At 32.7% G+C, this 18,439-nt stretch overlaps 1 protein-coding gene across 1 annotated transcript; it reads left to right on the top strand.

The window, feature by feature from the left end:
• The first annotated feature begins 1,952 nt into the window (after window positions 1–1,952).
• Window positions 1,953–18,430, top strand: LOC129809576 (neuroligin-4, X-linked). The gene is made up of 8 exons (XM_055859515.1): window positions 1,953–2,789; window positions 9,850–10,044; window positions 10,108–10,600; window positions 10,672–10,803; window positions 10,870–11,037; window positions 15,996–16,185; window positions 16,248–16,396; window positions 16,469–18,430. The coding sequence occupies exons 1-8, from the start codon at window positions 2,411–2,413 to the stop codon at window positions 18,150–18,152; spliced, it is 3,390 nt and encodes a 1,129-aa protein (XP_055715490.1). The 5' UTR covers window positions 1,953–2,410; the 3' UTR covers window positions 18,153–18,430.
• Window positions 18,431–18,439: the final 9 nt, after the last annotated feature.

Here is an 18,439-nt window from a genome sequence, read left to right as displayed (position 1 = left end):
TATTTTCATAAAGTTATGACTACTTTTCCAATAGTAAAGAGTGGTTTTTATTTTAGTAATGCGTTGAAGCTCTTTCGAATTTTAAGCAACTAATAAGAAATATGCATCACAATGAATGCTATATAGTAACCACAACTAATATGATATAGTTATTACAGCCAATAAGATGGGTATCAACCCCATTTTTTTTAGTAATTGGAACTAATATGTTATAGTACCCATTACTATTTTGATTTAGTTGTGATAACTAAATGAAAAGGATACTTTAACTAACTGTGGTCAACTATTTCATTTAGTTACCCAAACTAAATATATAGTTGGGTCTATATTTACTATATTTTATAGTTCTAATAACTGCATATGAGCTTGTACGAACTAATTTTCTCTAAGAGTGTGGCCGAAATAGGGCACCAAAGCTATGTCTATATTTTTATTCATTTTAAAATGTTTTAAGAATGATTTTACAGTAAATAAAGACGGTAAACTCTTTACAAGGTACCAAGCAACACTCTTTCAGAAGAAAGAATAAAAAAATCAATTTGAATTTGAAATATTAAATTTCAAACTTAAGACTTTGACGCTTGCATGCAACTATGCCGAAATTTGGCACACTTACCCTACTACCTTTTCGATACTATCGAATCGATGGAATCGATAGTATCGATAATTTTGTATAAGTTAAGTTAAGTTAAGTTAAGTTAAGTAGTTAGGTTAAGTGAATGATGACATTTTACGCATAATTGGACCATTTATTTATTATTAAAAAAAATGTGACTGCTGATAAATATCTTAAGTACAAAAAGTGCTGCTATCGTTTAAAGTTTTCACAATTGATAGCCGATACTATCAAAAATAAGTTATCATGGCATGGCTCCTCTGGATAGAATTGCTAATTGCCAGAGGTAAAATTAAACAATATTGGTAAATTTTAACTAAGAACACAATCAAACATTTTAACAAACTAAGAACATATTCCCCTGTTTTCTGAATTTATTTATCAACTTAACCCAAGCTTTTTTCACAAAAATTCTCCAGTTTTTCCTATTTTTTATAGAAATCATTCTTTTAAATTTAATAAAACAATTATAAAACATTTTAAATTCTGAATAAGTCTCTCATAAATCTCAAATTTTTGCGTAGATTGTGATTCAAGAAATCTTTTGTGAGCACATTTTGAAATAGTTTCCATGTTAAACATTCATTTCAAAAGCTGAAGGAGCAATTTTTTTCCATGAGTTGATAAGAATGATGCCCTGTAATCATCCAATCTGGAAGAATGTCACAGAGACTCATAAATCACGCTAAATTGCTATCTTTGAACACAGAAAAAAATAAGCTGTACCAACTATTGTGCAGATGAAAATGTATATGGCAATTGCAGAGCCGGAGTAATTTAATTAGAATTGATCTAAATAAATAGGATTGCTGATCGCTTAGAACTTTTCTGAATTGACAACGTTTTTCCCGGTAAATTTTATGTGATGAAACATTCCATTCCATCCTCTTTAGTCATTGGTGAATCATTTTCGTGTGCTTCTTTTTCTTTTAAATTTTTTTTTCAAGGAATTTGCCAGAAGCGTGAAATTCTTTTAACAACAATCGATCTCGCGGAAATCCATATGGCATTTAGAAGAGTCCAAGGGGTGATGTACTTGCAAAGTTTTCAAAGGTATATGCTAAAGATGCGCCATAGGAGAGCTAGGAGTAATTCTAGAAGATAGAAAGTCTTAAAAAAAAAGATCACTTAAAGCATAAAATGCAGTAAATATTGCATGATAGATTAACTTTTGCTTAAATGAAAATAGAATTTTACAAATTTACAAACTCCTCAGCATACGTACATGTGTTGGAGATGTGTAATGTTATGCATTTGTACGTGAAAAAGATGGTTAAAAGTGCTATTTTTAGGGTGATTCTATTTTCAATCGTCATTTGACTTTAGTTCATGAGTACAAGATGCTCATCAGTGTGTTGAGATTAACGCAAGAAGGCACGCTCATATGGGAGAGTCTTCTCAATCATTTAATGATTGTATTTGAACGCACTTCATCTACTTTTAATTGCTGAATTGTGGTGTGACACACTCATATTACAAGTGATCAACTTATTGAAGTGATTGTGATGTTAAATTTCTCCCAGATTTCAATTTAACACCACAAAATTGAGATCAAATTGGATGAAAATGACTAGATTTAGTGTAACTATGATGGCGGTTCTTGTGGAATTTACTGAACAGGAATTCCGTGTGATGTTGAAATAATCAGGAAGAATGCATAAAATATTCTTAGTTAAGATCCTAAAACAATGTGCAGAAAAATAAGCTTTCTTTAGTGATTTCAAGAGTGATCAAGTGAATGTAAAAATCAACCTAATATGCGCATTTTTTCCTCAATACGGCACAAATACGAAAATGGCTCAATTAAGATTTCCTACGATGATTTTATTCTTGGCACTGTGTGTATCGCTCAGCTGTGGAATGATCGACGCCAGCACCGAGAATTTGGCAAGCACGGTCCAAAACAGTGACACGACAAAAACATCCCGTGGGACAAACAGGGAGATCAATCTCCAGGCCACCGAAAGAGTCGCAAAATCATCACCGACGCAAAAGAGTCGCCGGCAATCGCAACGGAATATCACCCTAACACGGCAGATTGCCATTAAACAGGGCATCCTGCGGGGTGTTGTCCGGCACATGCACCCACATTCAGGCCTCAGGGATGTAGATCAGTTCCTAGGAGTGCCATATGCGGAGCCGCCAATCAACAATAAACGCTTCATGCCGCCAGGTAATGAGATCACACTCCCATCCACGCATTTTTCCACCCAAACATTTTTTTTTCCTGTTCATCCCATGGGTTTATTTTTAGCCATTTTCTGTGTTTTTTCCCACTATCACTCTTGGAAATCGGTCCCTGTTGCTTCATTTTCCCGCTCCCCAAACATTTCGAGGAGGTTTTGTGTTTCCCGAGCTTGCTTTTGAGCGCGTAATCCAAGAAAGGCGGGAATTTGCACGAAAGTGATGATCACACACAACTGCAACCAAGGGGCTGAAAACTAGCTTCAAAATAAGTAAAGGAGAGGAAAAATTATATTTTAACACTTGCAGAACTTTACATTAGCCGTACTCACTATGGCGTTGTTATCTCGTAATCTCCGTAATCTGTTATCTTGTTATAATTTTTTATTTATAAAATACATTACGAGAACATAACGAGATAACGATATTACAAGATAACAGCGCCATAGTGAGTACGGCTATTGTCTCATATTCACTCAAATGGAAAATTTTTAAATGTCGCAATTTATGAGATAAGTAGGAGTTTGTTAAAACATTAGCCGTACTCACTATGGCGCTGTTATCTTGTAATATCGTTATCTCGTTATCTCGTTATGTTCTCGTAATGTATTTTATAAATAGCCGTACTCACTATGGCGTTGTTATCTCGTAATCTCCGTAATCTGTTATCTTGTTATAATTTTTCATTTATAAAATACATTACGAGAACATAACGAGATAACGAGATAACGATATTACAAGATAACAGCGCCATAGTGAGTACGGCTAAATGAAAAATTATAACAAGATAACAAATTACGGAGATTACGAGATAACAACGCCATAGTGAGTACGGCTATTAATCCATTGCAACTATTTTTTTGGTCTAATGTTCAATGCACAATTGCTTTTGTTTATAAACATGTTTTCAAAATTTCCTATGAGAGTGAGCGAGATGACTAGATCTAGGTTTCACTTCCTCTCATTGAAATGTCAAAAATATGTTTACTAAACAAAAGTTATTGTGCGTTGGGCATAACGCATTCATAAAAAATATTGTAGGGTAAAGTGATATAATTTGGAATTAGTGTTACAAGTTGGACAATTCGCCGGTACAAGTTGGACATGGCTTTTTTCTTGATAAATATAGTACAAAATTTGTTTTTAAGCACAAGGAACCAAATTATAAAACTACAGCATTAAAAACATACAAATAAAAATTAAGTGTTAAATTTATCAAGATAAAAAACCCTGTCCAAATTGTACCATTGTCCAACTTGTACCACTGTCCAACTTGTACCACTTTACCCTAGTTCCATAAAATCTCTTAAAAATGCTTTCGAATTGTGGTCAGAGAACGAGATGGAACACAAATATTTTATAGAGTTAAAGGGGTTATGTATTTATTTTCTCGCAAGATGGACATTACAATGGAACATTACTGTATTCTACAATTTTGAAAGAAAAATTATTCACTTATTAAAAGTTTGTCAAAAAGCTGTTCCTTTAGAATACGAAAAAGTTTTGTCATATTTAACCAACTGTCTCTACTTTGACTCTATCAGAAGGATGTTCTTTCACTTAAAATATGAGAAAAATTGACCTATCGGGAAATTATGTTCTTCGGGTAAACCTTTATGGGCGATAGGAACACCGGTGTCCCATAATGAAAATAATTTTTCCTGACTACCTCAAAGTTATTTTTTTTCTTATGTCTGTATATAATTTTAAAGTAGAAGGTTGAAGAAATCTAGAATCTTTTTTGCAAGTCTCTAGCGATTTGCTATGTAGTAAATATTTAAGCTCAAAAATGGCGAATTTTTAAATTCTCAAATTCATAATTGATTTTATTTATTTTTTATACTTCTAATTTTTTTAAGAAAAACCCTTTTGGCAATAAAAACTACAGTACTCATACGTAATATTTTTCATTAAAGCAAAAAATATTTCATTGGTATTGTCAGAAATATTACTTAAATTTTTGGGCTATTTTTGTCCCTATCGCTCATAGAAGCACAAAATACACCGAATCAGACTCTGTTGGACTTTCTAAGTTTAGATGTAAAACTTATCATTGATTATGTTTCTCAGTTTAATTTTTATTGTTGATTTTCAGTCCGTAAAAAGTGTCTCGTCGTTAAAGGGTTAACCTTCAATTAGATGAAATTGGGAATAATTCATACTTTTTCCTTGTGTCCGTGATCGAAATTTTGGTCTGCCCTACTTCGGAAAAGTTTGTACACTGTTTTTCGAAAATTTTGTGGTAAGGGTGTTCTTTTATATTGCGTAGCCTGAAACAAAGTTTTGTAAACGTTAAAGGAACAAATGGATCTTGTTAAAATTTTGTCAAAAGGATGTTGTATACCAATTTGACAAAACTTTTCAGTATTTTGTATAGAAGAGCATCCTTTTGACAAACTTTTCTGGTCAATTTAACAAAACTTTCTTTCCAAAGTATGAAAATCTTTTTGTTAAATTGGTATGCAACTGGATCTTGTAGTAAGTTTGTTAAAAAATTGTCTTCCCATAAAGAATTTGCAAAAGATTTTCTTTTATGAGAAAACAACATCCTTTTCACAAATTTATAACAAAATCAAACAACAATTGAATACTTTTTTTATCGAAGTATTAAATTAATAACACAATTGAAATTAAAATGTGACAAATATTCTACAATTTACTATTGAAAATTTAATTAATAATATCTTATGAGAATATTACGATTAACAGTTTTGTCTCTTATTACGCAATGTCATGCAAACACGAATTTTTCTCAGAGTAAAATTATTTAGATAAAGCATTCTTGTACTATACTATGGTACCTATTCCGAATTTTACCAGCGTGTTTAGTCAGGAATTATTTTTAATGTGAGTCATATTTTATATAGGAAAATTAGAGATATGTAATACAATCATTAAAATAAGTAACCCTCACACTCTATTAGTTCTATCGGTTCTATCAGTTTTACAAGCTCTAACGATAAAATTACGTAGCTTATTCGTTTTATCTTGGGAGTTGAAATACCCACTAAGATAACAATGGACATGTTAAGGATATAAATCACATATGACAATAAAATCTATTCAATTGAATTGAAAAAAAAGAATATAAGCTAAAATGTTTAGAACACTTAGAGAACAGTTTAGAAAAAAATATCTTTCTTTTTATATTCTTATTTTTAGTGTTAATATTTTAAATAACGGAATGTGGTTCCCAAAGTGAAGTTTCAAACGATGAAAATTTTCTCTATATTTACAAAGCTAGTTTGCCATTTCTCTTCTCGTTTTATGAATTATCTATCTGATGGCTAAAAAAAATCCGAATTAGATCTTTGCAAACAAAGAGAAAATTTTCATCGTTTGAGTTATGCTACTTCCAGAAAGGTATCGCAGAGAAATTTATTAATAAAGTTCATGTTGGATCGTCATGGGGAATAGATCGTTAGAAGGAACGCTCAGGGTACTGATGTAATCTCTAGTGGTCAAGGTGTTCATCTGCACGTTTGTCTTAAGGGCTTTCGCCCTTACAGTTTTCCTGAATGGATCTAACAATTAAATTTATTTTAACGCAAATAAGGAAAAGCCGGAAAAGCTAACTTCGGACGTCTTAAGTTTCGGAGAACTCATTTTTTTCCTATGTTCCTAATAAATTTGACCCATGGCCCTTTCCAGAAAAATTAAGGCATTAGAATATGTATTAAAATGTAATATTATATTGGGACAAATTTATTAAAAACATGTATAGTTCGAAGCTTGAGTTGTCCGAAGCTAACGTTATTTCCCCTATTTTAATTCTCATTCCTTTTCATTCCCATTGAAGAACAATAGGTATAAGATTTGCACTATTTTTCGAAATACTTTATTGAGTAAAAAAAGATCAAATTAATTTACCCGAATAAAATTGATTGCTCTTTTGAGGTATTGAAAGTTTACGATCTAGAATCTGAAAGTTTTGGAGTTCCACTCCTAATTTTTGAATATTTAATTATTTTCTAAAGATAACTGATATCTGAGCAAAATAAATCAATGAAACTCTTTAAAATTATTGAAACTCTTTCTATCCTAACGAGTTAAAATTGAGCAATCAATTTTATTAGATCAAATGAATCAAATACAATTATAATCGTCTAATAACCTAATAATTAGACCAAATTATAATTTTACAATAGTTCAAGAGCAATTAATTAGACTCCGTTAATTCTAGAAAAGAATCCTGATTTAAACTAAAATTCAACATAAAAATTTCTCATTTAAGAGCCCCTTTAATGCAATTTATAGATATGAGAATTTTCCCCTTGTTTTCACCAATTTCTCTTCATGTTCTTCACACTCTCTTGCGGCTTTGTGCATTTCAACAGCAATGAAAATTCCTACCACAATAATTTGCAATAAATACGGATACTTCCTCGCAGTTGTCGAATGATTCTCATGAGAATTTTGATGCTAAAATTCCTCCCGAAAATCCCCAAAAGCCACACACTCAGTGGAAAATTGATATTTTTGTCAACAAAGACACAATCAATCATATCAGATATTTTACAACATAAATAAGTTGTCGTCTCAAAATTGTAAATGAGCCAAAATAAGTTAAAATAAACCCGGCAAAATTTAATATATTTCTGCTCAAGTGACATGAGAGACAAATTTTTCATGTTTTCATTAAAATTTGCAAGAAATCTGCGCTATCGTTTGAAATTCCATGGAAATTATTCTTAACATAATTCCTCACATCGATGCAGTAGTAAAGTGTTATTGGAATAGGAACATAAAGGATTTCTCTCAAAGCTTTAATTAATCAAATGCAATAAATGTTTGAAATATCTTACGCAATAATTGATCTTTTAAACATCAAGAAAGTGATTATTGGATTTTATGACAATCCAATTGAATTTTATGTGCGAAATTTACTTTATTTTATGATGTAACACTCATAATGGTCCAATTCAGCTCTTTCTTAAATTGTGCCGCAGTTTATTTTGCATTTATAAATGCAAACAACACAACGAAATTTTCATATTATCGATATCGATCTACATGTAAAGTAGAAATTTTTTCTGTTAAAATTATTATTTTTAGGGGTTTCGTTAAAAAAAATAAAGAATTTAAAAAGATTTTTTTAATGTTTCAAATAATAACTCGGTTTTATGTATATCAGTAATAATTAATGTTGTATCAACTCCCCTTTTTCTTAGAAGTAATTTTTTGTTTTGGAAAAAAGGGACTAATTAGAGCCTATTTATCAACCAAATGGGGTAATTTTTGGGTTTGTTGGAAAGGTCTTGGATTTTCTGACAAGACCAAACCAACTGCAATCGGTTTGAACCGATAATGAACCAGTTGTGAACCGATAAGTAATTTTTATCCGAAAATCTATCGCGTTACTCCTACACAGAAAAAAAATATTTTGTAAAATTGTGCGTAAATTCTTGTGAATTTCTACTGGGAATTTACGAAATGCTTGTAAATCGTATAATCCAAAAAAAAGTTCAAAGAAGTTTATACATACTTTTCACAAATATTGTTCGTAACATCATCACTTGACGAGCATTTTTTGTTCAGTTAACATACTTTTGTTCGTAAATTTTTGTTCCTCTAACAAAAAATTACGAACAAATGACAAAATTGCACGAACAATTTTTTATTTGTTTACGAACGTTTACGAACAAATGTTTGTAAAAGTACAAAAAAATGCTCGTGAAGTAATCATCTCACTAAGAATGTTTGTAGAAAACGTACAAACTTTTACGAACTTGTTTGTGGATTATACGATTCACGAGCATTTCGTAAGTCTCTAGTAAGAATTCACAAACTTTTACAAATAATTTAACGAAATATTTTTTCTGTGTAGGGTATTTTGGACGATATTATGAGTAATTTATGAACCAGTTATAGTATTTTTAATTTATAGCATCTATGCTATGAGTTCGAGCATTTGGCAAACTATGGGACGCTTTGATACATCTTTCTTTCTAAATTTCAATGAAGATTTTAGGGGAGACTGGGGCAAAAAGTAACAAAATGGATATTTTATTTTTTTTACAAGCTACCCTAGCGCCCCAGAAATGTCTAATTAGTGCAGTTTTATAGGAAATTTACTGCTCTACAACTTTGTGAAAGTCATTTTCCTCTATTTTGTAAGGAAATACATTTATCGAGCTGTTTTCTAAAAGTAATTTTGTGACCATTCCCAAAAATGCTGGAGCAAATAGTAACAGCCATGGGATATTATCACATTTTGATTTTCTTTATTACTAGCTTTCGTAAATTTAAAAAAATAGCTAGGTGACATATTTTTTTTAGGAAATTTATTCCTCTACACCTTTTTAAAACACAATTTTCTCTATCTGAACGAGAAAAGCGCTTTTCAAGCTATTTTAGAAAAACACACAAGAGACTGCTAATCGTTTGACCAATGAAAACAAAAAGCGGCGAGATGCGAAAATTATGTTTCTTCTTGCCGTGAGACGTCAGAAATTGCTTCGGTCTTTGTTATTTTTTGCTCCATACCTTTTGTTACTTTTTACCCCAAGTGGTAATTTTTAATAAAAGGATTTCTGGAGAAAAGAATCTTTGTAAAATTCTAAAATAGATAGTGGTTTCGTATTCAAAGAATCCAAATTATTTAGGAAATACTTACTAGTGCATCAATTTTGGAAAATAAATAGGTAAAAATTGATATCTGTTGCAAGGAAAACATTTCGAAAATAGGGCTAAAAATTTCAATATTTTTTATTTTCTGAATTCCTTGTTCGAATTTCAAGAAACTTATGACTTTGAAGACGGTCTATGGAGGCCATCTATGGAAAAAATTTCAAGCCGCTATCTCTTATATCTTGGAAGATATTAAATTTTCAAGTTTTCGATTTGTGACTTTTTGCCCCAGTCTCTCCTACTGTTTACAAGGTCCTAAATTTAAATAAGAAAACATTTTTTTCAATAATTTATCTGTTTCTTGCATTATTCTTATCTCGCATTTTATCATCTTTGGTTTCATCATTCCGTTGTAAAAATGCCGACGGGGAGACATAACTTTAAGAAAAATTTACTATATCATTATAAATCCATTGTAGGTGCCCCATTACCTTGGTCAGATGTGAGGGTATTCTCTGAGTTGCCTCCAGTTTGTCCTCAGAATCTACCCAATCTGCAAGCAACCAATGGGACGCTATCAAAGGGACGTTACAATCAGCTCAAGAGGCTTTTGCCATATCTAAAATCCGAGAGAGAAGACTGCCTCTATCTCAACATTTACATGCCAACTTGGGGTGAGTACTTCCTTGATCATCCCCCAAACCAAACGACTATCAATAAATAGGAAAATTTTACAGAGGGATCTATCTTCCAAGCAAAATTTCCCGTGATTGTGTTCATTCACGGAGAGTCCTTTGAGTGGAACAGTGGAAATCCCTATGATGGTTCTGTACTGGCCAGCTATGGGAGGGTCATTGTGATCACTGTAAACTACCGTCTGGGTATCTTGGGATTTATGAGACCGGGCGTGAGTGAGGAAGTAGTGAGCAATTTTGGTCTTTTGGATCAAATTGCTGCACTTCAGTGGATCAAGGAGAACATTGAGGCTTTTGGTGGAGACAGTTCTTCAGTCACGCTCATGGGACACAGTACTGGTGCTGCTTGCATAAACTTTCTTATGGTATCGCCAGTGGCCAAGGGACTCTTCCATCGAGCCATTCTTATGTCTGGATCAGCTCTCTCAGATTGGGCCACCTCTAAGCATCCCACTCAATTCACCATGCAAGTGGCTCAGAGTGTCCATTGTCCCATTGCCGATGATGAACTCGTCGCATGCCTGAGGAAGAAGAGGTGAAGTCCTCTGCAACCCTTTCAAATCCCCATATCTCTAAATTATAGTCTTCCAATGCCTTTTTTTTTAGATACAGCGAAATGCTGAGAGCAAAAGTATCTTCACCAAAATTTTCTACAATTTTCGGTCCCCTAATTGATGGGCTGGTGATTCCCAATGAACCAGCCTCAATCATGAGTCAATCCACTGACACATTCAGCAAGTAAGTGCAGTGTGCCCGCATGTGAAACTCTGCCCTTTCATAAATTGCATCTCATCCCAATTTTAGGTACGATTTGCTCTTTGGCATGACTGAAGTCGAATCCTATCACATGCTCAACGCCATTGAGCTGATGTATGGTCTGCTGGAAAATGAGAGAGACACTCTGCTGCGCTTCTACCTCCAGAATCGCTTCGAGATTCGTCCAGATTTGGCTCTAGCAGCCACTCTCAAAGAGTAAGTTTCTTTTCTAATTTCTATACTAATAAAATTGTATCAATTGATATTGTAACATAAAACATACAATCAGTGGAAAAGGGATTTTTGAATATTTTTTACCTCGAAGGTTGGAATCAACGTTAAGACGGCGATAGTCGCATGGGAAGGGAGCAAGAAGATGAAATAAGTTGAATTTAATTTTAGGAGATATTATTTTGTTTAATTTAATTAATTAAAGTCACATAATATTTAAAAGCTTCAAAAGCATTTGTTTAATAATTTTCAGTAAAAAAAATCAGAAATAAAAATAAAAAAAACAAGCGAAAAAATTGGCTAAATTAATAAATTTTGTAAAGTGAAAATAGCAGCCATAAAGTAAGTTATTTAAATATTTAAATAACTAAATATTATTATTATAATATATTATTATTATTTAAATATTTAAATATAAAGTTTAAAAAAATATTTTGTATCTGTCTACGTCTTTCGTTCAATATTTAATAATAGAAAATGGAAAGGAAGTCTTTTTTCAAAATTTACGCAAATTATCTAAACATTTAGCAAAATTGAATAATTTGATAATTTTAATTTTATATTTATTTAATACAAGTGTAACAAATTGATTTATTACGTGTTTACGTGTGGTAATTTTGTTGTAATAACCAATAAGATCTTGATTGAAAAAAAATGTCTAATTCTTATACTCTTTTAAACAAATCAAATCAAATAAAGTTTAGGGTTTTTGTTAAAAAAAAACGAAAGAACTCTAATATCTTTTAGTTTCTAACTAAGATAATTGTCGTGATGTTCTTTTTAAACATTTTAACATAATTTAGAATGAAGTAATTATTTATTTAGTAAGAAAAAAAATTAAAAGTAATTTTAAAAAATAATTATAAAATAATGTTAGATCCGTTCAGAGAATCTGTAAGGGTGGTAAGGGTGAAAGCTCTTCGAATAATCGCATGGAAGAGCGCCTTAATCGCCAGGGGTTTCTTCAGAACCCTAATTGTTCCTCCTAACGATCTCTTCCCTTACGGGTAATCCACAGGCTAACATTAGGAATGTTTTAGGAGAAATCAGCACTGCTCCGAAAGACTTCTATGATGTCAATTAAAATACCATCAGGAAATTTAACTGTTAAGAAGAAGCCCAATGCAAAATTTAAAAATTCAATAAATAATAAAGACAATTAAAAATTTAAAAATTCAAAATGATTTTAATAAACCTTTTCTGTGAAAAAATCAATCGTTCTATCAATCACTCTTGGATCATTCAATGGCCAAAAATGATACAAATATGTATTCAATTTATACAAAAATTTAAAATTCAAGAATATTTTGCGACGGCTGATTGAGCCAAATGGAAAAGCCGTAGAGCGTCGGGGAAAAAAGAAAATTCTGATTTTTTCCAAAACTTTCAGCTCAGACTCCAAGTCTTGCTAAATGGTCAAATTTTGTCATTTCTCGCTTTGTTTATTTTCTGAACTCACAAGATATTAGATTAGGGGCACCACACTCCAATTTCTGGATATTTTCAGTCAATATTGGCTATTACCTTCAAATTTTTCGACGTTTTTCCTCAGAGATTTTTTTATGAGACTGTTTCTTTGACGCTTACTGGTTTTCACTTGTTAAGATTTCGGTTATAAAAAAATGCACATTTTCTTATAGAAGTCACTTATAATCGGCAAAAAACAAATGGTCAGTAAAAAGTCAAAAGTGGTCAGCAGAAAATCAAATTTGATCAGCAAATAATTCGAAATAAATCAGCAAAAATTTTCAATTTTGTCAGTAAAAAGTTAAATTTGGTCAGTAAAAACTTCGAATTGATCAGTAGATATATTCGAGTTGATCAGTAAAAAATTAAAAATTAATCAGCAAAAAATTGAAAATGGTCAGTAAAAAGAAAATATGGTCAGTAAAAAAATTAAAAATGAGCAGTAAAAATATTCGAGTTGATCAGCAAAAAATTAAAAATGAGCAGCAAAAAAATTAAAAATGATCAGTAGAAATATTCGTATTGATCAGTAAAATATTAAAAAGTGGTCAGCAAAAAATTAAAAAGAGGCAGTAAAAAATAAAAATTGGTCAGCAAAAACTTAAAAAAGGTCAGTAAAAAATTAATAGTGATCAGTAAAAAAAAAAATCGGTCAGTAAAAAATTAAAAACGAGCAGTAAAAAATTAAAGTGGTTTTAAAGTGGTCTTAATTTTTTGCTGTTTTTTAAAAATATTTTTACTGATCATTTTTAATTTTTTGCTGACCAAATTCAATATTTTTACTGCTCATTTTAAACTTTTTTACTGACCACTTTTTATTTTTTACTGACCACTTTTTGTTTTCTACTGATCATCTTTTACTTTTTACTGATCATGTTTAATTTTTTGCTTACCACTTTTCATTTTTTACTTTTCATTTTTTATTTTTAAACTTTTTGCTGCCCTTTTTTTATTTTTTACTGATCATTTTTTTATTTTTTAATGATCATTTCGAATTTTTTGCTGACTAAATTTGACTTTTTACTGCTCGTTTATTCAATGCCCTTATAATCTTTACTTTAATTTCTATAAATTGCTGCATATTTTAAAGACTTTATCTAATTTAATTTAATTTTCTTCTTTTGAATTTTAATAAAATGTATGAAGTTTTTTCATAAATTCCGTTTATCAATTTAATACACTAATTGAAAATATAATCAATATTATTAGCGGCAGTAGATTGCCCAGTAAAAGTGGTCAGGAAAAATTGTAATGAACCAAATTCGATTTTCTTATCATCCAAATGTGATCTTTTGATTGATCAAATTACCAACTGCCAATTTATTATTTTACGAAACCAATGAAATGGTCTAGGAGAACATTTATTAAATTCACGAAAATGATCATAAATCAATATTCATAACGGTTTCTCGATGTGAATCTATCATAATTATATACCTATTTCCAAATATAAAGAATTAAAGTGCTCTAAAGAGCATGTTTCTTAACAGATTTAGGCAAATTTGGTATTGTTGGAAAGGTCTTGGAATCCCTGAAAAAATGAATCAGCGACAATCGGTTATAAATAGACATTTCAATTTTTTTGGAAAATAATATCAACCATTCAATGTTAATTTATTTTCGAATTACTTGATGACCGTTGTTGATATTTTCCGCCGGGTTATTTTAGTATTTTCAAATTCTTTTTTTATATCTCCACCGTTCCCGCTCTATACCCAGGTCTCAGGCCCTAGGCCTATCATGACCGAAAACCTACACGGTGAAACAACTGTTACTAACACACAACCACTTAAATAAAAATTTATTTATTTATTTTATTTATTTATTGTGCTTACATTCGAGTCGTTTTCAAGTAATTATATGTTTTGCGTGTATGCGGCCACCGCCGTCTTAGCGTTTATGACCAACCTCCGGAGTGAAAACGGTGGAAAACTCATTCACAGTTTGTATATACCAATCATTAATAGGATACATAATTAACAATTCTTGATATATGACATAACAACATCCCTTAAACACGGTTATGCAAAATTTAAAATTAACTTTATACCGGACTTCGAGGGCTAAGTAGCGACTTAAATTTGTTATGTAATTTTGTGTTGTCGCTACTCAGTTCAGTAATACTATGTTAGATAAAAAAATAAAATTGTAAAAATAAAATAAATAAATAAATAACATATGGTAAGTGTGCCAAATTTCGGCATAGTTGCATGCAAGCGCTGAGGTCTCATGTTTTAAATTAAATGCTATATTATTAATACAAATTGAATATTTTTATTACTTTTTCTTAAGGAGTGTTGCTTCACTGAGAAAAAAGGGGGTGCGATTAACTTTTTTTCCTCGTAACTTTAACACTTTTTAGGTATAAAAATATATCAACATTTTTTAATGTTAATTTTACACCTTTTTAAGTGTAAAACTAACATGAAAAGGGGAACTTTAACCCATAATACATCTAAAAAGCATAATATTTACACCGATTTCGGATCAATAATGCAGGGTAAAATTAACATTTCCAGAATGTTATTTTAACTTTTTCGGATTTCTCTCAGTGTTGGAACTTTGCAGACAGTTTATCGTCTTTATTTACTCTAAAATCATTCTTAATACATTTTAAAATAAATAAAAATGTTGACATAGCCTTGATGCCTTATTTCGGCCACCTTCATTCTCATAGTTTTTTGCCCATCGAGAATTCTTCAAATGCCTTTTTCACGTCATCTTGTTTGTCGAAGCTACATTTTTTGTTATTCTTTTGCATTGTATAATCTCTAGAGTCTAGAGTATACAAAAACTAAAAATTCATGGAAATCCGAGGAACAAAAAAGATGGTCGGAATTGCAAGCTGGCCGGAATTTGGCACACTTACCCTCTATCTGTAATCTAAACACTTTTAAGGCCTTTAAGCACTCCTCGTTTCGTTTTTTCCCAAAGCTTTCGGCGCAGGTCATCAAAGCCTTCCACAGAATGTTCAAATCTAGTTTTTGTGCTTGTTCCAAGTATCTCAGGGGCTGTGTTCTGTAACCCATGACAAAGCAAGAAAATATTAAATCGCGGACCATTGAGGAAGATTTGGAGTCCGATTCAAAAGCTTTGGGAAAAATCGATTTTATCTCATCTCTCCTGAACTTACCGGATCTGATAATATTAATTTTCTGACCATTTTATTGCATTCTTTTGTGCGTACTCTGAAAAACAAAAGTTTTGTTAAACGAACAAATGGATTTTGTTCAAATTTTGTCAAAAGGATGTTATTTACCAATTTGACAAAACTTTTTCTCGCATTTTATATGGGAAAACACCATTTTGACAAACTTTTAACAAAATCCAGTTGGCCACCGATTTGACAAAACTTTTCCATATTCTGTATAGAAGAACTTACTTCTGACAAACTTGTCTTGTTAATTTGACAAAACTTTTTTTTCTGAGTAGAAATGCTTAAAAAAGATCTAATTTACCCCTCTTTTTGGACATAGATACTCCAATATTTATGCGACCGAGAAGACTCAGAACGCAAATTACCATCGAGATAAGGTTCTTGAAATCTTCTCCGATGCCAGAGTTGCTGGACCACTCGTACAGACTGGATTATTCCATGCTAAAAGCAATCCCAGAAGTTTTATGTATGTCTTTGCTCATAACAGCGAAGCTGGAGAGTATGCTTATGTAAGTAATTTTTATTAATAGAGACCTTGAAATGGATTTTCAAGAGGCAAATTCGCTTTTAGCTTTCGCAGAGTATTATTGGAGAAGAATTGGCTTATGTCTTTGGAGCTCCTCTGAGTTCATCAGGACCCTTTCAGCCATTCTATAATTCCCAAGAGAGGCTTCTATCGGAGGCAGTAATGAAGTACTGGACAAATTTTGCCAAAACTGGGTGAGTAGACATGATCGCTTTCGCAATATCCGGAAGTAATTAACTAAATTAATGATTTCCACTGAATTCTAGAAATCCAAAGGCTCCCTGGCGGGATAAATTTCTCAATGGAAATCCTATTGAATGGGCCAGATTCGATATCGATTGGCCAGAATACAATCAGATAAATCAGAGTTATTTGCATCTGAACTCTCATCCTGCTATTGGGCACCAATATCGTCATATATTCATAAAATTCTGGAATCAGAATCTACCTAGTGAGCTGCACAAGTTGACAACATCGAGATCGAGTGTCCACATGATACCACCAAATATTCCAAGTCCTGATGTTCCACGGAGAGAGATCTATGGGAACTTCTCGACACATACCAAACATTTTGGGGGTGGTGGAGAGATAAAAACACATCCGGATGACAGGATGTACTCCAAGACTGACAATCCTATGACAATCCTGAGGCTCCTCAATAAAAGTCCACGACCAACTCCTGAAATTCATTCTTTTGAAGACAAAGTATCCACTGAGGTTGGAGATGTATCACCTTTTGATCCTGAATCCTATATACCCAATTCAGCCAATCTTACCCTCAATCTTCTGATCATTATTGTGGTAATCTTGTCGATATTGATCATCATTTTTGGTTACATCCTCAAGAGATCCTACAAGAGATCATCTCCCACGGAGAAGATGCTCAAGAACTTGAAAAGATCCACACCACCGAAGATGTTTTATCGCAGTGACAATGATCTGAGTGAGATGTCCAATAACTCCTATGACATGGTGAGGATTGAGAGGGGTTCAAAAATCGACTCGATCCATTCAGATGGAATCAATTATCCCACCACAGTCATCAAAGCACCCTGGAGAACTCTACCTAAAAGATGCAGCTTCGAGGATCCAGACAATCAATCTGATTGTTTTATGAAACCAGGACAAGTGAGTGTGGCCATTGATGCCACTCCACAAGCCAGAAGTGGGAGTGTTCTGAAGCAAGAACCCATTGAAGTGACCAAATCTCGTGTTATGCTAGCACCAGAGACCAAAATCATCTGCCAAGAACTGGATAATCCTCGAATTTCTGCGTATTATGGCAATGATCTTTGTGACGAGGATGATTATGTAAGAAAACCACCTGATAGCGGTTTCAGCACCCTGGGCAATGGGCACGTGAGAAATTTCTCAGATACCCAAAAATGTGGAGAGCTCCCATCAACATTTGCCAGGAAGACAAATTCTCTGGACTCCATGAAAATGCGCCGGAGATCACTTCCTGCCCAGAATCAATTGGATTTTGCCATGGGCTGGACAAAAGTTCCTCCAGTGCCACCTCCTCGTACAGTGTCCACCTTGACTCGCCGACAGAATCCCACAGTTCCCGAGGAGATTCTACCACATCCACCTCAACACATGCTGGCCACTCTTCCGCCAAGCAGTAACCTCGAAGATGAGGTAATCACCTCAAATACCCTCATCGTTGGACCTCTAATCCCCTCAAAGGGTCCCAAAGGGAAGAGTTCTGATGCCAGTGATGAGGGTGAATCCGCCGAAGCTACCCTCAGTGGCACATCCTCCACCACCAAGTACAACGCTCTCAGCAGGAGCAAGAAGAAATCAACGTCGCGCAATGAACCCAACATAATTATAAAGCCTCAAATCTCAAGATCTACCTCTGAGAAGGCCAATAAGTTCAGTGCACGTCGGATTCCTGCGTCATCAACGACCACAAACCCTGCTGAAGCCAATGAAACAAATATTTAGTCTGCAAAATGTAGCACTATGCACCAGATAATTCCTATACATGAGCAAGATAGTACTTAATGTAATAATAAACACGCAGTATACACAAAAAAATAATATTTAAATTCTTAAGATGATTTTTTCTCTCCTTTATATTGCCCGAACAAACTCCTGTAAATAGCATTGACTTCATGAGTTTGAGCACTCCACGAAGTCGTTTTTTTTACTTCGCTATATCTTTTATCACAACAATTGTACTACAAGACTTTTATTGAAATAGAGAATGCTATTGAAATGAATTTGGTGTC

The sequence above is a fragment of the Phlebotomus papatasi genome, chromosome 1, assembly GCF_024763615.1.
Source record: "Phlebotomus papatasi isolate M1 chromosome 1, Ppap_2.1, whole genome shotgun sequence".
In the NCBI taxonomy this organism is placed as follows: domain Eukaryota; kingdom Metazoa; phylum Arthropoda; class Insecta; order Diptera; family Psychodidae; genus Phlebotomus; species Phlebotomus papatasi.
The sequence above is the reverse complement of the archived record's forward strand: the minus strand, read 5'-3'. Positions and strand labels throughout refer to the sequence as shown.

Coding starts and splice junctions, on each gene's coding strand:
- LOC129809576 (XM_055859515.1), top strand. CDS start 2,411: ATGGCTCAATTAAGATTTCCTACGATGATTTTATTCTTGGCACTGTGT. Junction 10,045..10,107: donor CATTTACATGCCAACTTGGG/GTGAGTACTTCC, acceptor AAAATTTTACAG/AGGGATCTATCTTCCAAGCA. Junction 10,601..10,671: donor GCATGCCTGAGGAAGAAGAG/GTGAAGTCCTCT, acceptor CTTTTTTTTTAG/ATACAGCGAAATGCTGAGAG.